Source organism: Centropristis striata, chromosome 5 (genome assembly GCF_030273125.1).
Source record: "Centropristis striata isolate RG_2023a ecotype Rhode Island chromosome 5, C.striata_1.0, whole genome shotgun sequence".
NCBI classification, from domain to species: domain Eukaryota; kingdom Metazoa; phylum Chordata; class Actinopteri; order Perciformes; family Serranidae; genus Centropristis; species Centropristis striata.
The window spans coordinates 12,855,726-12,875,781 of record NC_081521.1 but is presented as its reverse complement, the minus strand read 5'-3'; the positions used below and the strand labels follow the sequence as shown (position 1 = coordinate 12,875,781).

At 38.4% G+C, this 20,056-nt stretch overlaps 1 protein-coding gene across 1 annotated transcript in view; it reads right to left on the bottom strand.

Moving 5' to 3' along the window:
• plxna3 (plexin A3) overlaps window positions 1-20,056 on the bottom strand; it is a 167,608-nt gene that overhangs the window by 35,585 nt on the left and 111,967 nt on the right. Inside the window, exons 8-13 of the mRNA XM_059332274.1 lie at window positions 17,588-17,688; window positions 14,430-14,553; window positions 13,756-13,912; window positions 13,572-13,671; window positions 11,631-11,745; window positions 4,686-4,886 (exon numbers count right to left, since the gene is read on the bottom strand). Of these exons, the coding sequence (XP_059188257.1) occupies window positions 4,686-4,886; window positions 11,631-11,745; window positions 13,572-13,671; window positions 13,756-13,912; window positions 14,430-14,553; window positions 17,588-17,688 (798 nt within the window). The remainder of the gene's footprint in view (window positions 1-4,685; window positions 4,887-11,630; window positions 11,746-13,571; window positions 13,672-13,755; window positions 13,913-14,429; window positions 14,554-17,587; window positions 17,689-20,056) is intronic.

Sequence of the window (20,056 nt, the reverse complement as noted above, 5' to 3'; positions counted from 1 at the left end):
TGGCCAAACGATTGATCGACAATCTGACTTCTGAGCAAAGACCACCTTACCGACTGATAGACTGCCGATTGGACGATCGACCCACTGACTGGCAGAGGAAATGATCCCCCAACCCACTGACTGCCAGCCTTACTTTACGATCGACTGACTGACTGCCGACCAAACAATCACTCAATTGACAGTCTCACTACTAACCAACCAAGTGACTTCCTCCCAAATGATCACATTACCGACCAACTGACCGCCAACCAAACAATCGACCAACGGACTGACTGTAGACCAAATAATTGATGACCAACCAAATGATCGACCGACTGACTGCCGACCAACTGACTGACCAAACCAATACCCCACTGACAGACCGACTTCCCACCGCCGAACGATCGACCAACCGACTCCCTTCCATATGATCACCTGATTGACTGACTGACTGACTGTGGGCCAAATGGTCGACCAACAGACTGACTGCCAACCAAACAATAACCCAAATGACAGACTCACTACCAACCGACAAACTGACTGCAGACCGAATAATCAACTCACTGACTGACTGCTGACCACCAACCAAACAGTCGACCAACGGACTGACTGCAGACCAAACAATTACCCTAGTGACTGAGCGACTGCCCTCCACTGACCAACCAAATGATCGACCGACTGACGGACTGCCGACAGACTGACCAAACCAATAACAGGCTGACAGACTGGGTGCCCACTGGTGAACGATCAACCAACTGACACCCTCCAAGATGATTACCTTACTGACCGACTGATCACCTGTCTGACCAGCTGCCTGCCGCCGCTGACTGACTGACTGACTGATCGACCCACTGACTGACGATCAAATGATCCGCTGAGCCACTGACTGCTGGCCGCCAACAACTGACCGACCAACTGACTGACTGTTGACTGAAAAATCACCAGAATGACCGAACGAACGACCAACTGCCGACCGACCACATTCAAGGAATACAAATCCAGCAAATGACTCCTTCTACAATCACAGACATTTACAATTCTGTTTGTGTTCAGGTTAAATAAACGAAATATAACACTTGAGCCCCAAAACTGGCGAGTGGGTTTGAAAGACATTTGTCCTTTTTTCAACAAATCAACAAAATTACACCACTTATCCAGGGGTTCAGAATGAGTCTCTGCAGTGTTGGTCGATGTATGTTTGAGCTTTTGACAGAGCGAGGCTAGCTTCTAGTCTTTAAACTAAGCTAAGCTAGCCGGGTCTTGACTCTGAACTCTTGTCACTCTCAGAAGGAAAGAGATGTTTCTTAAAATGTTGAACTGTTTCTTTAAGTACAGTAACAGCACAGTGTTTCTTTATTCAGACGGTAAAATATTTCTTCATTAAATTATCTCTACATTCAATTAAACCCACATTAAACTGCTTTTGTCTGCAGGAAACAAACATGGTGCTTTTATTTTGTAGCCTGAACTGTGTGTGTGTTCGTGTGTGTGTTCTGTTGTACTAAATGGCCAATTTCCTCTGGGAATAGTAACTTAATTAAATACAGACACACGCACACACTGACCATCTGTATGTATGTGTGTGTGTTGCTGTCTGCATTTAGTAGCGGTATGTCGGTGCATAATGTGTGTGTGTGTGTGTGTGTGTGTGTGTGTGTGTGTGTGAGGCGTCTGCGGGGCGGGCTCAACGACAGGAAGACAGATGAAGGACAGGAAATGAGCACGAGCAGACGGACAACAGTTGGTGCATGTGTGGGTTTTCAAGAATGCAGAACGGCGAGAGTGTGTGTGTGTGTGTGTGTGTGTGTGTGTGTGTGTATGTGTGTGTGTGTGTGTGTGTGTGTATGTGTCGTCTCAGTAAAGGACAATAATCAATCTAAAGTGTGTGTGTTTGTGTGTGTGTGTGTTTAATGAATCCCAGTCAGACGCATCAATACAGGCTGTCCACCTGAAGCCTGACCTCTGACCCCTGGAGGTCACGAGGCCATCACACACACACACATACACTGAGTTCATGGTGGGGAGATGGCAAATGTTGGGGTGTAGTCAGATTGGTGATGTCATTTGTGTTTCAATACAAAGCTGTTAGACTGTGTGTGTGTGTGTGTGTGTTGCTGATGCTGCATGTCTCGCAGTCACCTTCACCCTCCTCTCAGCTGGAAGTGTGTGTGTGTGTGTGTGTGTGTGTGTGTGTGTGTGTGTGTGTGTGTGTGTGCTCGATTCAGAGGTCTCTCAGCCAATCAGAGCTCTGAACTCGACCTGCCCATCATCACTGACCCGTGATGGTCAGTGATGTCACAACATACAAATACTGTCACCATGACAACCACTTCTGTCATGTCTGCTGAAACTAGCCTACTGCATCCATCACTAATACTGATACAGCCAGATTTCCACTACTACTACTACTACAGTCTCTACAGCTAAACTTCAGCAGCAAATTCAACTACTACTGAGAATACTAGTACCACTACATCTAATACTCATACTGCTAATACTTCCTCCACTTTCATCATCAATAGCAGTAAAGCTACTATTTCTACTTTGCCTAGTAGTTCTACTGTTGTTGATTTGCTACTTAAGCAAATTAAACTACTTCTGAGACTGCTCATACTACTAAAACTATTTCAACTACTTTCACTACTATACTGCTAAATGTCATACTAGTACTGCTAGTGTTTTGGGGACCAACCAAATGATCGACTGACTGCCAGCCAAACAATCACCCGACTGACCGACTGACTGACCACCGTTGAATAATTGAGCACCCAACTGTCTTCCTCCTCTATGATCACCTTATTGGCAGACTGACTGTGGGCTGAATGGTTGACCAACAGACTGACTGGCAACAAATGGTAAAAGGTAAATGGGGTGCACTTATATAGCGCTTTTATCCAAAGCGCTTTACACTACACACTAAGCTCATTCACACACACATTCATACTTCAGCAGATTTAACTGCTACTTAGACTACTTGACTTACTCGCCTTAAACCCTTTTGCTCTCGGGGTGGTGGGGTGGGGGGCTTCGTGTTTACTGAGTTCTGACTTTACACTGAGACTACTACTACAACTGAAACTACTTCACTAGTATACTGCTAAATGTTATATTAATACTGCTAGTTTTTTGTGGACCACTCACCATCACTACTGGCCAATGGTGGCGCTTCATCACCTGCTGCTGTGCCCCTCCCAGAACTGCTGCTCCTCTCTCTGTTTCTCTCTCAAACGTCTCTCTACCCTCCCTCCCTCCCCCCTTCAACCTCTATCTACTCTATTCTACTCTGTTGATCTGTACAACGACATCTATTGACGTTTGTCCGTCCTGGGAGATGGATACCTCCTCTGTCTCTCCCTGAGGTTTATTCTTTTTTTTTCCCTGTTAAAAGGGTTTTTTGAGGAGTTTTTCCCTGGCCGCTGTGAGGGTCTAAGGACAGAGGATGTCGTACCATGTAAAGTCTGTAAAGCCCTTTGAGGCAAATCTGTGATTTGTGATTTTGGGCTATATAAATAAAATTGACTTGACTTGGCTTGACCAACCAAATGATCGACTGACTGACTGCGGACCAAACAATCACCCAACTGACCGACTGACTGCCCACCGTCGAAACGATTGAGCGACCAACCAACCTTGTTGACCGACTAACTGATGGCTGAAGGATCGATCCACTAACTGACGATCAAATGATCCTCTGACCCACTGACTGTTGACTGCCAACCGAACAATTGACAGACCAACTGGCTGAATCTATAATGCTAAATGTAATACTAATACTGCTAGCATTTCCTCCACTATTAGAATAATAAGTAGTAATGCATCTGCTTCTACCTCCCCTAGTACTACTGTTGCTAATGCTTATACTACTACTTCAGGTAATTTAACTGCTACTTAGACTACTCGTCTTAAACCCTTCTTGCTCTTTGGGAAGCATAGGTCATTCACGACCTTCCTCCAGCTGCTTTGGTTTTATGCTATCTTTTCTGCTTTTTCCAAGATGTTCTTGTTTACTGAGTTCTACACTGAGTCTACTACTACAACATAAACTACTTCACTACTCCCAGTACTAAATGTTATGCTGATACTGCTAGTATTTCCTCCATTGTTAGTATCATTGACAGTAATTCTACTGTTTCTACCTAACCTGATACTACTGTTGCTGATACTTCTACTACTACAGAAAATTCCACTACAACTAAGACTCTCACGTTTAAAACTACTTCTACTGCCACTATAAATGGTAAATGGAGTGCACTTATACATCTCTTTTATCCAAACCGCTTTACACTACACACTACGCTCATTCACTCATTCACACAAACATTCATACTGGTGTTAGAGGCTACCAGAGCACACTGGTGCCACCTGCCACCATTGGGAATTCATTCATACACCGATGAACGCAGCATCAGGAGCCAATTGGGGTTCAGTATCTTGCCCAAGGATACTTTGACATGTAGGCTGCCATGGTCAGGGACCGAACCACCAACCTTCCGGTTACTGGGCGACCACTCTACCAACTGAGCCACAGCTGCCCCAAATAAATATTTCAACTACTCCTGATTGTTGTACTAATATGACTGCTACTACAAAGATATCAGATTCTTCAGGACAAGACTGAAACATTTAAAGTACCACAGTTTCTGCATATAGCTCATTGCCCTGTGTACTCTGCAGAGCAGTGTATGCTGGGTAGTGTAGCTTCTCACCGAGGTGTTCTGACACTGGATGCAGGAGGAGTTGAAGCGGACCGCTGGGATACGCTGGACTTTTCCCTGGATGTTGAACACGCACTCGTAGTTCTTCTGACCCGACTGAGGCTGGGGGAGGTTACGAGCCCGCAACGTGATTGGACGAACCATCCCAGCCGGGACCAGGATGTCGGAGGTGGGGAGGATCTGGGGACAACCCTGCAGAGAGAGAGGGACAGGTTAATACACGCTGATAGTACACATTGGAGACTTTACAACAATATTCTTACCACAGTTCAATGTTTTTTTTTAGTTATTTAAAAATATTTCTCCTACTGTATCTTATTCTGTCGCTTATTCTTATCCTTCTGTTTGTTTGTTTTTATCTTGCAACTTGCCAACACTCATACAGCAGAATGAGGAGTTGCTGCAAACTCACAATAAAGTATTATGTTTAACTTGCTTTATCTTTCACAATTTTCTCTCTACATTTATCATTTTAACATCAACGTGTAGGAAAATTTGTCCTTGTTTCTTATATATTCTTGGAATCAAACTGATGTACACTTTTGGCTTGGTGAGCTTTAAAGGGACAAGAGTAAAAACCATGGTTACTGCAAACAGAAAAGCTATCCTTTTCGTTCTTTACTTAAATGTTAACTTTCTGAAGCTCCAGCAGACTCTTATCTCTCTGGTGATCCATACATTTGGTTGAAGTCAGTTGCGGTATTTCACCTAAAAGCAGGACAATAGATGTATCCTAATCATAGACTGTATAAAATAATCTTTATTATTTTTCTTATTTTTTAGATCATAACATAGAAGGAAAGAATGTGTGCTGGTTAAGGTGTTTTACAATTTTACAGTAACCTTTAATCATAAAATGTGGTCTAAGCATCATAATGGTCATGTGACATCTGCCTGAAATATCAATAAAACAAATTTCTTTAAAGAATTTATGATAAATGTTTTGACGTGATGCACACTAAATTGACAAGTAATTAGGGTCTTAAAAAATTAGACACAATGTCTAACATTCATGTTTGTGCTCTAATGAAAGGCATACAGCTTTGTCTTTTTGCATTTTGGAAAAAATGCTTTAAATTAATAAAAAGAGGTCTGGAGGTAATAGATTTATGTAATAAATATTGGTAAATAAAAGAAAACTGTAAAAAAAAATATATTTTAAACTTGAGGATATCTGGAGTAAGTAGAAATATAAAATAAATACAGGAAAAACAGTGTAAAGAGGGTGTAAGCTGTAGGAGGTTTTGGTTTCTACCTGACGGCACACGACACACTTTAACATCATAGAGACATTTCATCCATTATTAGTATTAATTATTGATCAGAGGAGCTTTAAAAGTGGCAGCATCAGTAATTATTAATAACCCTTTCTTTTTCTGCTGTTAACGCCTGTCAATCATATTCTGTGTGACAGCAGCAACCAATCCCGTGGTTTCAAGTGTTGGAGGGGGCGGGGCTGCAGTCTGGTTTAAATTATTAAATGTTTGGAGAAAATCTAAATTAATAAATGATAAAATACAGTTCATATTGGCAGTTGATGTCATTATGTATAAAAACTGAAAATATATATAACAATGTTTGTGAGTGTACTCTGTTACACGCACGCACGCACACACACACACACACACACACACACACACACACACAAACAGCCAACAAACGTGTGTGTGTTCAGTAATGGACAGCTGGTGACAGATTCAAGCTTCCTGAGGCTGCAGGAAACACGCACACACACACACACACACACACACACAGTCTGACTGCGTCTCTCAGTGGGGTGAAACCTTTATTAACGAGCGTCACCACGGTAATTAATTGCCTTGTGACTGACAGGAAGACCATTAGCTCCACAGGAAGTGGACCAGAGCGCAGCGGACGGCAACAGCAACTGTGGAGACGGTGTGACAGCGAGCTTGTGTGTGTGTGTGTGTGTGTGTGTGTGTTTGGGATAAACTGTGGCTCTGAGTCTCTCAGCAAACGTTAACAAAAATTGTCCAAACACTGCGCTCACCTGTGACACACTGTCACACCTGAAGGAAACAAAGTGATTGTTTTGTTTTTTTTTAAATGTGGAAGTGAAGAAGAAGAAAGTGTTAAACATCTCTTTTGAGATGAGCTGCGTCACACTGACTTCTTTTCTTTTTCTCATGTATCACAAACACTAAAGTTAATTCATCTTAACCCTCTGAACATTTTACTCACTGTGGCCTTGTTTTTCCACTGCAATATATAAAATCTATAAGTCCTGCAGCTCTATGGAATCAGCCCAGTTATGGTGTGTTTAAGTGTGAACAACTCAAACATGTCTTTGGTGCACATGATGACTTATGTGTGATGACACTTATGTCATCACACATGATGACATAAGTCATAAAAAAGAAAAAAAATATGTTGAGTTTATAGAATTTATATATACACTCTCCTGTCCTCTCGTCTCAGCTGTGTGTCAACAGCCTCTTCTGTCCTCTCCTCTCTGCTGTGTGTAAACAGCCTATCCTGTACTCTCCTCTCAGCTCTGTGTCAACAGCCCCTCCTGTCCTCTCCTCTCTGCTCTGTGTAAACAGCCTCTCCTGTCCTCTCCTCTCTGCTCTGTGTAAACAGCCTCTCCTGTCCTCTCCTCTCTGCTCTGTGTAAACAGATTTTCAGTGAATATTTGTCACATGACCGTTCGTCTCAGCAGAATCAATCATGGACACATTTTAAATGACACATATAGAAATATCACAGTTTTAAGCTTGGTGGCATGGTGAGTTTTAGGAGTCACAGGTCACAGGTCACAGGTCACAGGACTGAGAGGTAATCTGTTACTCTGACAGGTTCACATGTTAACCTGCAGGCAGGAAGGACTTGTCTTCGTGGAAACTGCTGTAGCGCCACATTTTCAACACCACAAACTTAAAATCCACACCTGTTTGTTCTCCGATCATACATTTTTTCACTGGAATTAGTTTGTTGTTGTCTTTTGGCATCATAAGGCCTCAAACAGACAGGTCTTTATTAATTAATTTAGTTTGCCTAATATACGATTATTTTTATTATATTTGACTGGTGACAAATAAATTAAGATTTTTTTTTCATTTGCAGGTGCAGTGACTATTCTTGTACTTTATGGTTTTAGTCCTTAAAGATTTAAAAAGAAGTTTAGGTTATCTTCGTGTTTACAGCTTCTGCTTCTGCTCTGTTTCCTCTCCTCTTTCTGCTGACAGATTCTTTTTATTTTCAGCTATAGATGAACAGATAATCAGAGCAGCTCCTCTTTAACTCTTCCTCCCTCTCTATGTTTCACTTCTGTTTTCAGAAGATAAAAAAAGAGACTTTTAATCTGAAAGCCCACCCTTCTTTCTCTTCGTCTCTCCATCCTGGATCTCTTTTCCCTCCTCTCAGATTCACAACTCTCTCGTCTATGCCCCCTCTCTCTTTAGACAGCCTAATTGCCTGGTAATTAACATTAATTGCTGTGATTGGACGCTTTCGTGTCAATTAAGTGGCTATTCATCTTCTATTAACCAATTAGCCAATCAGAGGTTGTTACTGTCACCCTGCGATGACACCGAGCACCAATCACATCAACGAGACGCCCAAATAACGCTGTCCCTGCACGCTGTCTCTGCTAATGAGATAATGAGGCTACTGAGACGCTCGTTAGACTGAGGTAATCTGTTACTCTGACAGGTTTACATGTTACACTGCAGACAGGAAGTACTCGCACTGTGGACGCTGCAGTGTTACCTTTTAATGTTCCCCACAAACCAAACAGGATACTTTTATTCAGCTCCAGTTTATTAGTCAGTCAGCTGGAGGTTTTAATTCTTTTAGGATTATGCAACATGTGAGAGCAATTTAATAATTCAGGCGCTCCAACTGAATTTATTTGAATCTTACACTGTTTCTGGATTCCCTTGATCCTCTACAAACCGGTCCATTCTCTTGAATATGCATACAAATAACATGACTTTAGACCTTCAAATTATGTGCAGTGCATACACCAAAATCCAATTTTGCATGCATATGATACGCCAATCCACCCCCCTTGTTTACATTTGGAGTAATTACGAATGATGGCGAGTGTAAAGCACAGAGGATGCAGTTAGGGCAGGCGGCAACCTCCTGGTCTGAGCAGGGAGGCCAACCAGGAAGTGCCTTAAGCTGTATTCTACCAAAAATTCCAGCAGGGGGCGCTAAGTTTGGCTGCAAAAACATTTCTGTCCATTCATTTCAATGCAAAATGAGTAAACTTTTGACTTGATTTATTAACTCAGAATTTTTTTTTAGGACAACATTATGGTCTAAATCGCTAGTAAAAAATCTTCTTCAAGACAATTTGATACTAATAGTTCAAATAATGGCCCCATTTAGAAGAAAATAGAAGATAAAGAATCTGTGTGGGGGGCGTGGCTTCCTTTGATTGACAGGTCACTAACAAGGCAAGCTGTCATCAGGAGAGTAGCAGAGCAATGTAATCCATGGCAACGTTACGGTAACGTTATATAGATAAAAGGACGTTTAGCGGTTTGGTCTCATAACTTTGACCCTTTCACTGTATTTTCACTTAATGACTATTTATGGTTATTTGAACGTTTTGTTCAGTAAAAATGTCTTGTTCAGCGTTTGGTTGGACTAACAGACACTCCAGGGAGTCGCTGTTCAGTTTTCTGAGGTAAGTAACGTATATTTTGTTTTTGTTTTTTTGTTAGACAAAACTAACATCCCAGTTAATGCTCCAGTTAATGCTAACATGAATTAGCAGCAGCTTCTCTCAGTCTCTCAGTTGAGGTGTAGAGAGGCTGTAGTCAGTGATCAGATCCCTCTCCTCCTCCACAGTCCAGATATGGTCTGCTCCCCGTATCGGAAACAAGATAGCGACGAGTGTAACGCTGAACTCGATGCTTCTATCGGGCCACAAACCAATGGATGACGTCACGGTTACTACGTGCATTATTTATACAGTTTATGAGTTAGGGTGGGAGAGAGAGGAGGTGACTCAAACATCACTTAACTTCTGTGCATCATGTTTTTATATAACTATGTCACTTCCAGTAGTCCTGTCATCCCTGTAACTATTTCACTTCCTACATTTATATCATTTATTTATAACACCTAACCAGGAACTTTTTGCCCTAATCTTAGAGAAGAGAATTTTTCCAGATGGAAGCATTCATCACACTATGATTTGTTCAAGGATTAACAGAATTTCTATTTTTTACAGTTTCTGGCTTTTTATAAATTATTATTTGGGCAATTTTCATTTTCAAAAACAAAAAAAGCCTTTAAAACTTGCCAGCAGGTTCAGAGAATGAAACAAAGTGTTTGTGTGGCTGCTTGTATTAAGACATTTGAAACGAGTTTTGTAGAAAAACAAGTTTATATTCTTCAAAGTAAAGTAAATAAGTAACACTAAAATTGTAGTTTTTAAAGAGACCCGGTTCTATTTAAGACCTCTATTCTCTCAGTTTATGCTGTTTAACAATGTAAATTATGATGTGGAAACAATATTATTTCTATTGATAATAACTTCAATGTGATTGCTGCAGGAAAATAAAGAAAATATAAAGTTCTTAAAGGGGCTACGTGACTCTAAATTGCCCGTATGAGTGTATGAGAGGGTGATTGTCCGTCTGGAGACCTGTCGAGGTGGTACCCCGCCTCTTGCCCAGTCTCAGCTGGGATAAGGATAATGAAAGAATAAAGTTCTTAAAGGGCCATACAAGTTTTTTTTCAAACTCATCAATCAGTTTTCAGATTGATTTCCTTCCCTCAGTCTTCACTGTAGCAGATCATCAGCTTTCCATATTTATATAAGATCATCATGTGGTGATGCAGCTGAGAGCAGAGAAGAGTTTTCACATGGTCCACGTTTCATTCTTTTTGGTTTATTTTCTGCCAACGTCCCTCAGTGAAGCGTCTCTGCCTTTTTAAATCACATCTGTCCTTGAATGCATCAGCAAGGAGGTGTGTGTTTAAGTGTTTGTGTGTGTGTGTGCCCTTCACTGTTGACCTGAAGCTTTACTGTTGTTTACTGAACCATGTAATGACAGAGAGAGAGAGAGAGAGAGAGAGAGAGAGAGACGCTCTGACCTCCGTGTTTCTGAGTTCAGTGAAGGAAAGAAAAATATTGATTCACTGCAGCTTTAAAACTATAAATAACTCAAGTAACTCAGTTGAACTGTATTAAAAACACGGGGAATTATATTTTAAAACAGTGTATTCAAATTGTATATTTAAAAGTTTTCTTTTGTATTAATCTTGATATTTAGATGATATAATATTTGATCTCAGAGATAGTTTAAAAACAGAAATACTGTGTAAATGACTGCATTGTATACACCATATTCAATGATAAATTGAACCAAACAGATAAACATTTACTGTCATTCACTGCCTTATCTATTATAAATAATAATAAATAATAAATCAGGAAAATGTTAAGTGTAAATAATACCTATATATGTCATATATTCAATAATATAAAGTTGAGGTTAGGGTTAGAAAATGTTGTTTTACCAAATACAAAAAAACTAAATAAATAAAAATGATTAATAAATGATAATATTATTGTACAAATATTACATTAGAAATATATCCTGCAAATTTGTTTCATTATTTTATTTTATTTTTTGGTTTGGTGGTTTTAATTTATTAGGTAAATAAACAAAATGAATAAAAAAAATGTAAATAAATGAATAATATCATTAAAAAATATTACATTAGAAATATATTTAGCAGATCCTTTAAATTTGTTTCATTATATTTATTATTATTATTATTATTATTATTTTAGTTTTGCTTTAGAAGTGAACAAGGGTGCAAAAGCCAGTTTTTAATTAAATTAAAATAAAAATAAAAAAAATGGGTAAATGCTGTATTCTTTTTTCACCTTTTTTGCTTGGGGTGTGTGTGTGTGTGTGTGTGTGTGTGTGTGTGTGTGTGCTTGCGTACCTCCATGTTGCTGACTCGTCCCTCCTGGAAGGAGCAGTCCTGCAGGTTGTTGGTGCAGACATGACGATATTTACACCAGTGACACGGAAACACGCTGCTGACACACGAAGTACACCTGAGAGACACAGAGAACACAGGTTTTATTAGAGGTACAGCAAAGGTTTTGACCCTTTTTACTCATCTCAGAGGATTTTTCTGATCAGATTTCTGTCTGTCTGTCTGTGTGTCTGTGTGTCTGTCTGTCTGTCTGTCTGTGTGTCTGTGTGTCTGTCTGTCTGTCTGTCTGTCTGTGTGGATTTCTGCTGATCGTATCTGATGTGAGAACACGACTGACAGAAACCTGATCAGGTGTTTATGGAGAGAGCGACAGAGAGCTCCTGTGTGTGAGTGTTAAAGACTTTAAACTCTCCCAGCAAAGAGAGGAAGTGTTTCTGTGTCCAAGGCTCAGAGCTGATGTTACCATGGCAACCAGCGAGCCCACCGCACGGCGGATTATGTTTCCCCCCTTTAAATCTGCTACCCAGGAGAGAAGAGGAAAGGAGGAGGGGAAAGAAACAAGGAGGGAGGAAACTAGGAGAGATGAGAGCAAGCAAAAAAGAGGAGAGGAAACAAGACAGGAAAAGAAAGTAGGGGAGGAAATAAGGAGAGGAAACAAGAGCAGACAATGGGGAAGACATGGAGGAAAGAAGTGGAGAGGAAATAAGAAGAGGATATGAGGAGAAAACAGAGGACACTGGAGGAGAGGAAGCAAAGAAAGGAGAAGAAACAGAGAGGAAACAAGGAGAGAAGAGAGGAAACAATCAGATGAGAGGAAGTAAGATCAAAAGGAGAGGAAATAAGAAGAGTGAAAACAAGGATAGAGGAGAGGAAACAAGGAGAGGAAACAAAGAAAAATGGAGGAAACAAGTGGAGAGGAAACATGAGAAGGATATGAGGAGAAAACAGAGGAAACTAGAGGAGTGGAAGCAAAGAAAGGAGAAGAAACAGAGAGAGGAAACAAGGAGAGAAGATAGGAAACAAGGAGAGAGGAAAGGAGACGAGAAGAGAAGAGGAAACAAGAAGAGAATGGAGGAAAGAAGTAGAGACGAAACAAGAAGAGGATATGAGGAGAAAAAAGAGGACACTAGAGGAGCGGAAGCAAATAAAGGAGAAGAAGCAGAGAGAGGAACAAGGAGAGAAGAGAGGAAACAAACAGGTGAGAAAAAGCAAAATAAAGGAGAGGGAATAAGAAGAGTGGAAAAAAGGAGAGAGGAGAGGAAACAAAAGGAGAGGAAACAAGTAGAGGTATGGAGGAAACAAGTGGAGAGGAAACAAGAAGAGGATACAACGAAAAGGCAGAGGAAACTAGAGGAGCGGAAGCAAAGAAAGGAGAAGAAACAGAAAGGAAACAAGGAGAGAGGAAAGGAAACAAGGAGAGAAGAGGAAACAAGGAGATGAAAAGTGAAGAGAATAGAAGAAACAAGATAGGAGAGGAAAAAGGGAGATGAGAGGAAGCAGGATAAAAGGAGAGGAAATAAGAAGAGTGGAAAAAGGAGAGAGGAGAGGAAACCAGGAGAGAAGATAAACAACTGGAGAGGGCACAAGAAGAGGATACGAGGAGAGAAGAGAGGAAACAAAGAAAGAGGAAAGGAAACAAGGAGAGAAGAGGAAACAAGGAGATGAAAAGTTAGGGGAAGAGAAGAAACAAGATAGGAGAGGAAAAAAGGAGATGAGAGGAAGCAGGATAAAATGAGAGGAAATAAGAAGAGTGGAAAAAATGAGAAAGGAGAGGAAACAAGTGGAGAGGAAACAAGAAGAGGATACAACGAAAAGGCAGAGGAAACTAGAGGAGCAGAAGCAAAGAAAGGAGAAGAAACAGAGAGGAAACAGGAGATGAGAGGAAGCAAGAGGACAGGGGAGGAAAGGAGGAGAGGAGACATTAGGAGGAGGAGTGGGACTCACGAGCTGAGCACGGAGCAGTTGTAGTAGACGAAGCTGGTGGTGATGAACTGATGTCCGGTCTCTGTGGAGCGCAGGCTGAGCTCCACCACTCGTTTCTCCCCTGGAATCAAAACAAACGTTATCCACCATCGCTCTGGTCCCCATCACGCCACCACGACAGAGTGTGTGTGTGTGTGTGTCTCACCGTAGGAGTGTGTGTGTGTCGGCAGGTCTCTGAGGGATGGGGACAGACACATCACCTGACCTTTAGCTAGCACCTCGCCGGCCGTCTCACTCAGGTCCTCGAACACGCAGGACACGCCCCCCGACAGCGCCGGGACGTTCTGCACACGAATCGTCAGCTGCAAAGACAGAGAGTGTTTATACCTGAGACAGGTGTGTGTCTATTTAAAATAATATATTTAATATCAAGTTGAGCATAGGGTTAGAAAATGTTGTTTAACCAAATAAACAAAAAAAAATAGAATAAATAAAAATAATTAATAAATTATAATATTATTGTATAAATATTACATTAGAAATATATCCTACAGACCCTCTACATTTTTTTCATTATTTTTTTCATTTTATTTTTGGTTCTGTGGTTTAAATTTATTTGGTAAATAAACTCAAAAAAATGTATGTGTATAATGTAATAATATTAAAAAATATCACATTCGAAATATAATTAGCAGATCCTTTACATTTGTTTCGTTATCATTATTATTATTATTATTATTATTATTAATAATTTATTTTTGCTTTAGAAGTGAACAAGGGTGCAAAAGGAAAAATGAAAGAAAATGAAAATGAAAAAAATGTGTGAGTGCTGAATGTTTTTTTCCCCTTTTTGCATGGTTTGCGTGTGTGTGTGTGTACCTGTGTCGCCGGTGAGGTCACCGACATGTTGCTCGGGGTAACGGAAATGTCCACACATTGGTCCAGCCGGGTGTTGAAGTGCTGAGGCTCCTCCCACTTGTCACATGCTTCCTGTCTGGAGCACCTGGAGGGGTCAAAGGTCACCACAGGTCAACACATTGCACACACACACACCTGTTTACACACATACATTTTTTTTATTTATTTAAATTTTATGATTAATGATTTATTTATTTATTTCCCAGTTATTATTTAGATTTTTGAATTTGATATTTTTTTCGAAATTACTTTATGTTTATTGAATTGATTTTAACCAAATTTATTTATCTATTTTATATTGACTTATTTCATATTATTTAATTATTTGTTTGATTAATTACTTCTTAATTTATTTAAACATATTTACATTGTGTATTAATTTAATAATTACATTTAATGTGGTTATTTTCAAAAAATTGATTAATTATTCTAAATAATATACTATTATTTAGTTATTTATTTACATATTAAATGTTATCTAATACGTTAATAATTTTTTTAATTAGCTTATTCATTTAAAAATTCAGACTTAGCCATTGTTTATATAGTTGTTTAAAAATGAATTAACTTAATTTATAAATACATATTAATTTATATTGCCCATGTACTGATTTGTATTTTATATTTATTTTAATCATTTATTTATATTAATTTATTAATTCATTTTATTTCACAGTAACATCTTGAGTAAGTATTTTTTTTTTTTTTTTTTAAACTTTATATTTCTTCAAACAAACAAGCCTGCCCACACACACACACACACACACACACATTTTTATATATATATATATATATATATATATATATGAGTGTAGTGCAGGTGGAGTTTGTGTGTCTGTGGCAGCAGCAGACAGTCGGAGGTGAAGCTTCATATTAGTGTGTGTGCAGAGAGCAGCAGCTCCAACATATGCAGCTCCACTCAGAACACATCAGACCGCTGTAATGATCTGTTTACTGCTAATTAACAACAGATGGACAGAAAGAAGAGGAAGAAGAGGAGGAGGACGAAGAAGAGGAGGATGACAAGCTGAGAGGAAGCAGCTAATATCAACCTTTTTTATTTGCAGCAATGTTTTACTGTAGTAAAAACTCCTCTTTGTTTTCTTTGTCAGAGATGTAATTCAGTTTACAGACACACTTTAAGATATTTGACCTATTTCTGATCTTAACAAACGTGTTTCATATGACACATGAGAAATGTGGTATGCATTTTTTTTTTCATTCTTTATCATTAAAATATTTGCTTAATGTCTTTAAAATTGATTTGAATATTTTTCAGTTACTTCATTTATATATTAATTCTGTAATTGTCTATTATTTAATTTATTTATTTGACTTTTTTTTAATTATTTGAATTTCATATACATTTTAAATGTGTTATTAATTTTCTCTTATTATGTTTTATAGTAAATCCATCATAAGTGAAAACCTACTTAGAAATAACCCTGATTTGAGGACTTTTACTTTGAAGGGGAAGCTAATTGGCGTGAATCCAAAGAGGAACTTCCTCCACCTGCCTGGATGCCAAACATCAAAGACTTCTGTGTGTGTGTGTGTGTGTGTGTGCGCGTGCGTGTGTGTGTGTGCGTGTGTGTGCGTGTGTGTGTGTGTGTGTGCGTGTGTGTGTGTAGCAGTTATGGAAACATTAATGACGCCTCATGGGAACACACACTTTATTTGTTTCTTTTTCTTCTTTATTTATATTTTTCCACCCTCTCTTCTAATTCTTCTTCTTTCGTCTTACACTACACGGCCAAAAGTATATGGACAGTTGACACGTGTGTCTAACAGCCTTTTCTCTTTAAAGTCTCATTTTAATCTTATGTCTAACATTACACACACACTTTATTTACACAGTTTTTTTAAAATATGAACTATTTTAAACATGAAATAAGTCATATAGTCTCCAGTCAAGAGTTGAGTTGAGACTTTACCTTTTAAGTTAAGTTTATATAATATATTTTATTATTATTATTTAATGTAATATTTGCTCATTATGTTAGAAAATGAAACAAAAAAAAAATGAATATGCCACTGCAAATTTGTAGCAAAGAAAGTAAATTTAAGGTTGGAAATTCCAATGAGTTACAGCTGCACCTGAACGCACCACCTGTCTGCATAAAGGTGAGTTTATTTATAGTCACAACTAGGCAACTCAAAGTGTACAGGGGCAGAGAAATATAGTATATCAGACACAACATAAATTGAATTTAAAGACAGGATTAATTATTAAATGCATAAAACACAGCAAGTAAATAGTTACAGGTTAAAAAGTCAATTATCTTCTTATTGTTAAGTAAAAAATGTTTTGAGCCTTGAGATAAATGTGCGGACCGTTTAAGATGACACAGGAGATAAAGGGATTCTTAATAAAAACTGGTCCTGGGTTTAAATCATGAGGTAATTTTATATCTGAAGTGTCTGTTAGAGCAGTAGTTCTCAACCTTTTTGAGTCGCGACCCCCAATTTAACATGCATGTTGTCCGCGACCCCCGCTCACACAATCTCACACACACAGTTCAGATCATACAAAAAAGAAACAAAATGACCACAAAAAGACACAAAATGACTAAAAAAAAGAAACAAAATGACTAAAAAAAAGAAACAAAATGACTAAAAAAAGAAACAAAATGACTAAAAAAGACACAAAATGACCAAAAAAAGAAAAAAATGACTAAAAAAGACACAAATGACCAGAAAAAGACACAAAATAACCCAATAAATAGACAAATTGACCAAAAAAGACACAAAATGACCAAAAAAGACACAAAATGACTAAAAGAAAGACACAAAATGAACAAAACAGGAAACAAAATGACCAAAAAAGAAACAAAATGACCAAAAAAGAAACAAAATGACCAAAAAAGACACAAACTGACCAAAAAAAGACACAAAATGACTAAAAGAAACACAAAATTACCACACAAAAAAAGCCATTAAATGACCAAAAAGACTAAAACACATGAACACTTTAACACAGTGGAGACAGAGCTGACTTCCAAAATGATTTGGTGACCCCCAGAAATCATCTCGCGACCCCGATTGGGGTCGGGACCCCCAGGTTGAGAATAGCTGTGTTAGAGGTGAACAGTGTTTCTGATGTAAATAAAGTGTCTTACTTGTTGAAGAGGACACACCAGCCACAGTGAGGGTCTCCTGATCCCAGACAGTCTGAGCAGCTGCTGTACTGCTCACAGCTCTCCACAGGAAGTCTGCTCACCTGCAACACACACAGTTACCACCTCATTATTATTGTTATGATTATTATTAAGAGTTGAATGTATTGTTTGGTACGGATTTACAATCATTTCATAGATGAACATGAGGCATGACACGTTCCGATGTCATGTAAAACCAAAGATATGATCGTTTTTATTCTATAGTACAAAAATATTAATTCAGGTGTAAAAGTAGGATGGGACGAGGCAGGCGTGGCATTCTGTAAAAATGGAAAAAAGGGGTCTAATCATCTAACACTGTTCCTATAAATAAACATGTTTTTATGGTCATTTTTTATGTTTAGTTTTATTATATTTGAATTTTACCTTTATATGTTCATATTTGCAACCTTTGTTTACATTTTTCAGGTCCGAAACAGTTCATTTAGCATATTTGTGGTTTTTATTGTCATAAATCAGGGATGGGCAACTTAAATGCTGGTGGGGGCCACAGTTTTTCATCAACACTACCACAGGGCCACATATAGGAGCGTGCACTTAACCAGATATGATGAAACTGCAATTTTAAAAATGTTTACAGTGCAGTAACTTAACATATTTCATGCTTAAATGCATGTATAACAGTATAAATAGGAATACAAGAGGTTTGAAGCAAATAAAAAATAACCACTTACTGTGATTTCTTTTTTTTCAGTGCAAGAACAGCAGACCAACATTAATGCAAGAAGTAATTTTGTGCATTTTTACACTGCACTTTTAAGATTTCATGCTCAAATGCATGTAGTTGTACTGAGGGCCACTTCAAGTGAGGGTACAGGCCGTATGCGGCCCCCGGGCCTCCAGTTGCCCATCCCTGTCATAAATAGTAAAATTGTATTTCAGATTTCATGATTTTTGTGTATTTTTTGGGCTCAATATGTTAATAAAGTGGGCTAAAGTGAAAAAATAATAGTCAGATCATGTTGAAGTTGTGCTGAGAAAATACCAAATAACAAACATGAGTATCGTGAATATTATTTGGTATATAAAGGGCAAACAGGCTCAGAGCCCAGAGGGTTGAGGAGGGAACAGAGAGCCCACCTCACCTCGGTTGACACTTGAATCAAATGGACTGAAATACTGTGCAATATGCTGCCTTCCACTGTGCAATCCTCTGAAACATATATTATTTACTTTAACATATTTTATGAGAAGAGCAACTCTTAATATGTTCACAAAGCGTACATTTGTATTCTGCAGGTGGCGAGCTCATGCAGAGAGTAGCTTAGTTTCATGTTTGATTTTTATGTGTTGGGTTGAATCTGTTATTTACTTTCTGCCCTTTTCACTCTTTTTCCTAGAGCTGACTCTGTGAAACCTGTTTAGAATTCCAATGTGCAAATGGCAAATAAAACTCTTGAAACTTGAATTAAAGTTGTTTTTGATTTAGAAAAAAAAAAATAATAACCACAATTTCAAGCTTCGATTTGTTTCTTTTTCCTGACAGAAGCATTCATCATACATCACTGGTAAGCAAGAACCGTTGGAAATTGAACATCTGAAGACATCTTTTTGTTTTTGTCCTTTCAGCCTGTGATAAACGCTGTAATTTTGGCGATTTTTTTCAGGAAATGATTGTTTGGTTGATGGTTTTGTGGTTCAGATGGTTAAAAACATAAGAAAGGTGATGTTTGTTTATCAAAAACAGACGAATTCTGGATTTTTATACTTGCAACTTTGCACACACAAAGAAAAAGCAAAAAAAAAAAAGAAGCAAATTAGAGTATTTCCCAATATACTATTCCATTTGTCAGATAAATAAATAAACAAGACATAAATATGTAAGTAAATACAGATCTGTAGTCTTGCTCTGCATTTTTCAACTAAAACAAAGAAACAAAATGACAAATATACAAGATCACTTTAATACTTTTAAGGATAAGTCAGGTATATTTTTTTAATCATCATCAATAAATCGTATGTACAAACTGTTATCAGGCACATTCACTGTGAGTTTGAATCACAAGACTTATGCTTTAAATTACAGGAAACGATAAATATAAATCTATATTTCTGAGCCTTTAATTGATTGTCACTTTATTATTATTGAGGTCAAATTGACTACACATTGATTGTATGGTTTTCATAATGGACTTTCACAAAAGACTTCACTAAAAAATTACCACATTATTTATTTCTGTGTGTGTGTGTGTGTGTGTGTGTGTTATCTCAGTGTGGTTTGGTGGTTTTCCGCTGACAGTAACACAGCCTGAGGCCTGTGTGTAACACATTAGTCTTGATTTTACAGACAGTTAGTCAGTGTGTGAGTCTGTCTGCGTGCGTGTGTGTGCATGTGTGTGTGTGGTATCTTTTACCCAGAGGTCACTGCAGCAGGAAGACAGTAAACACAGTGTAACACAGTGGACACTC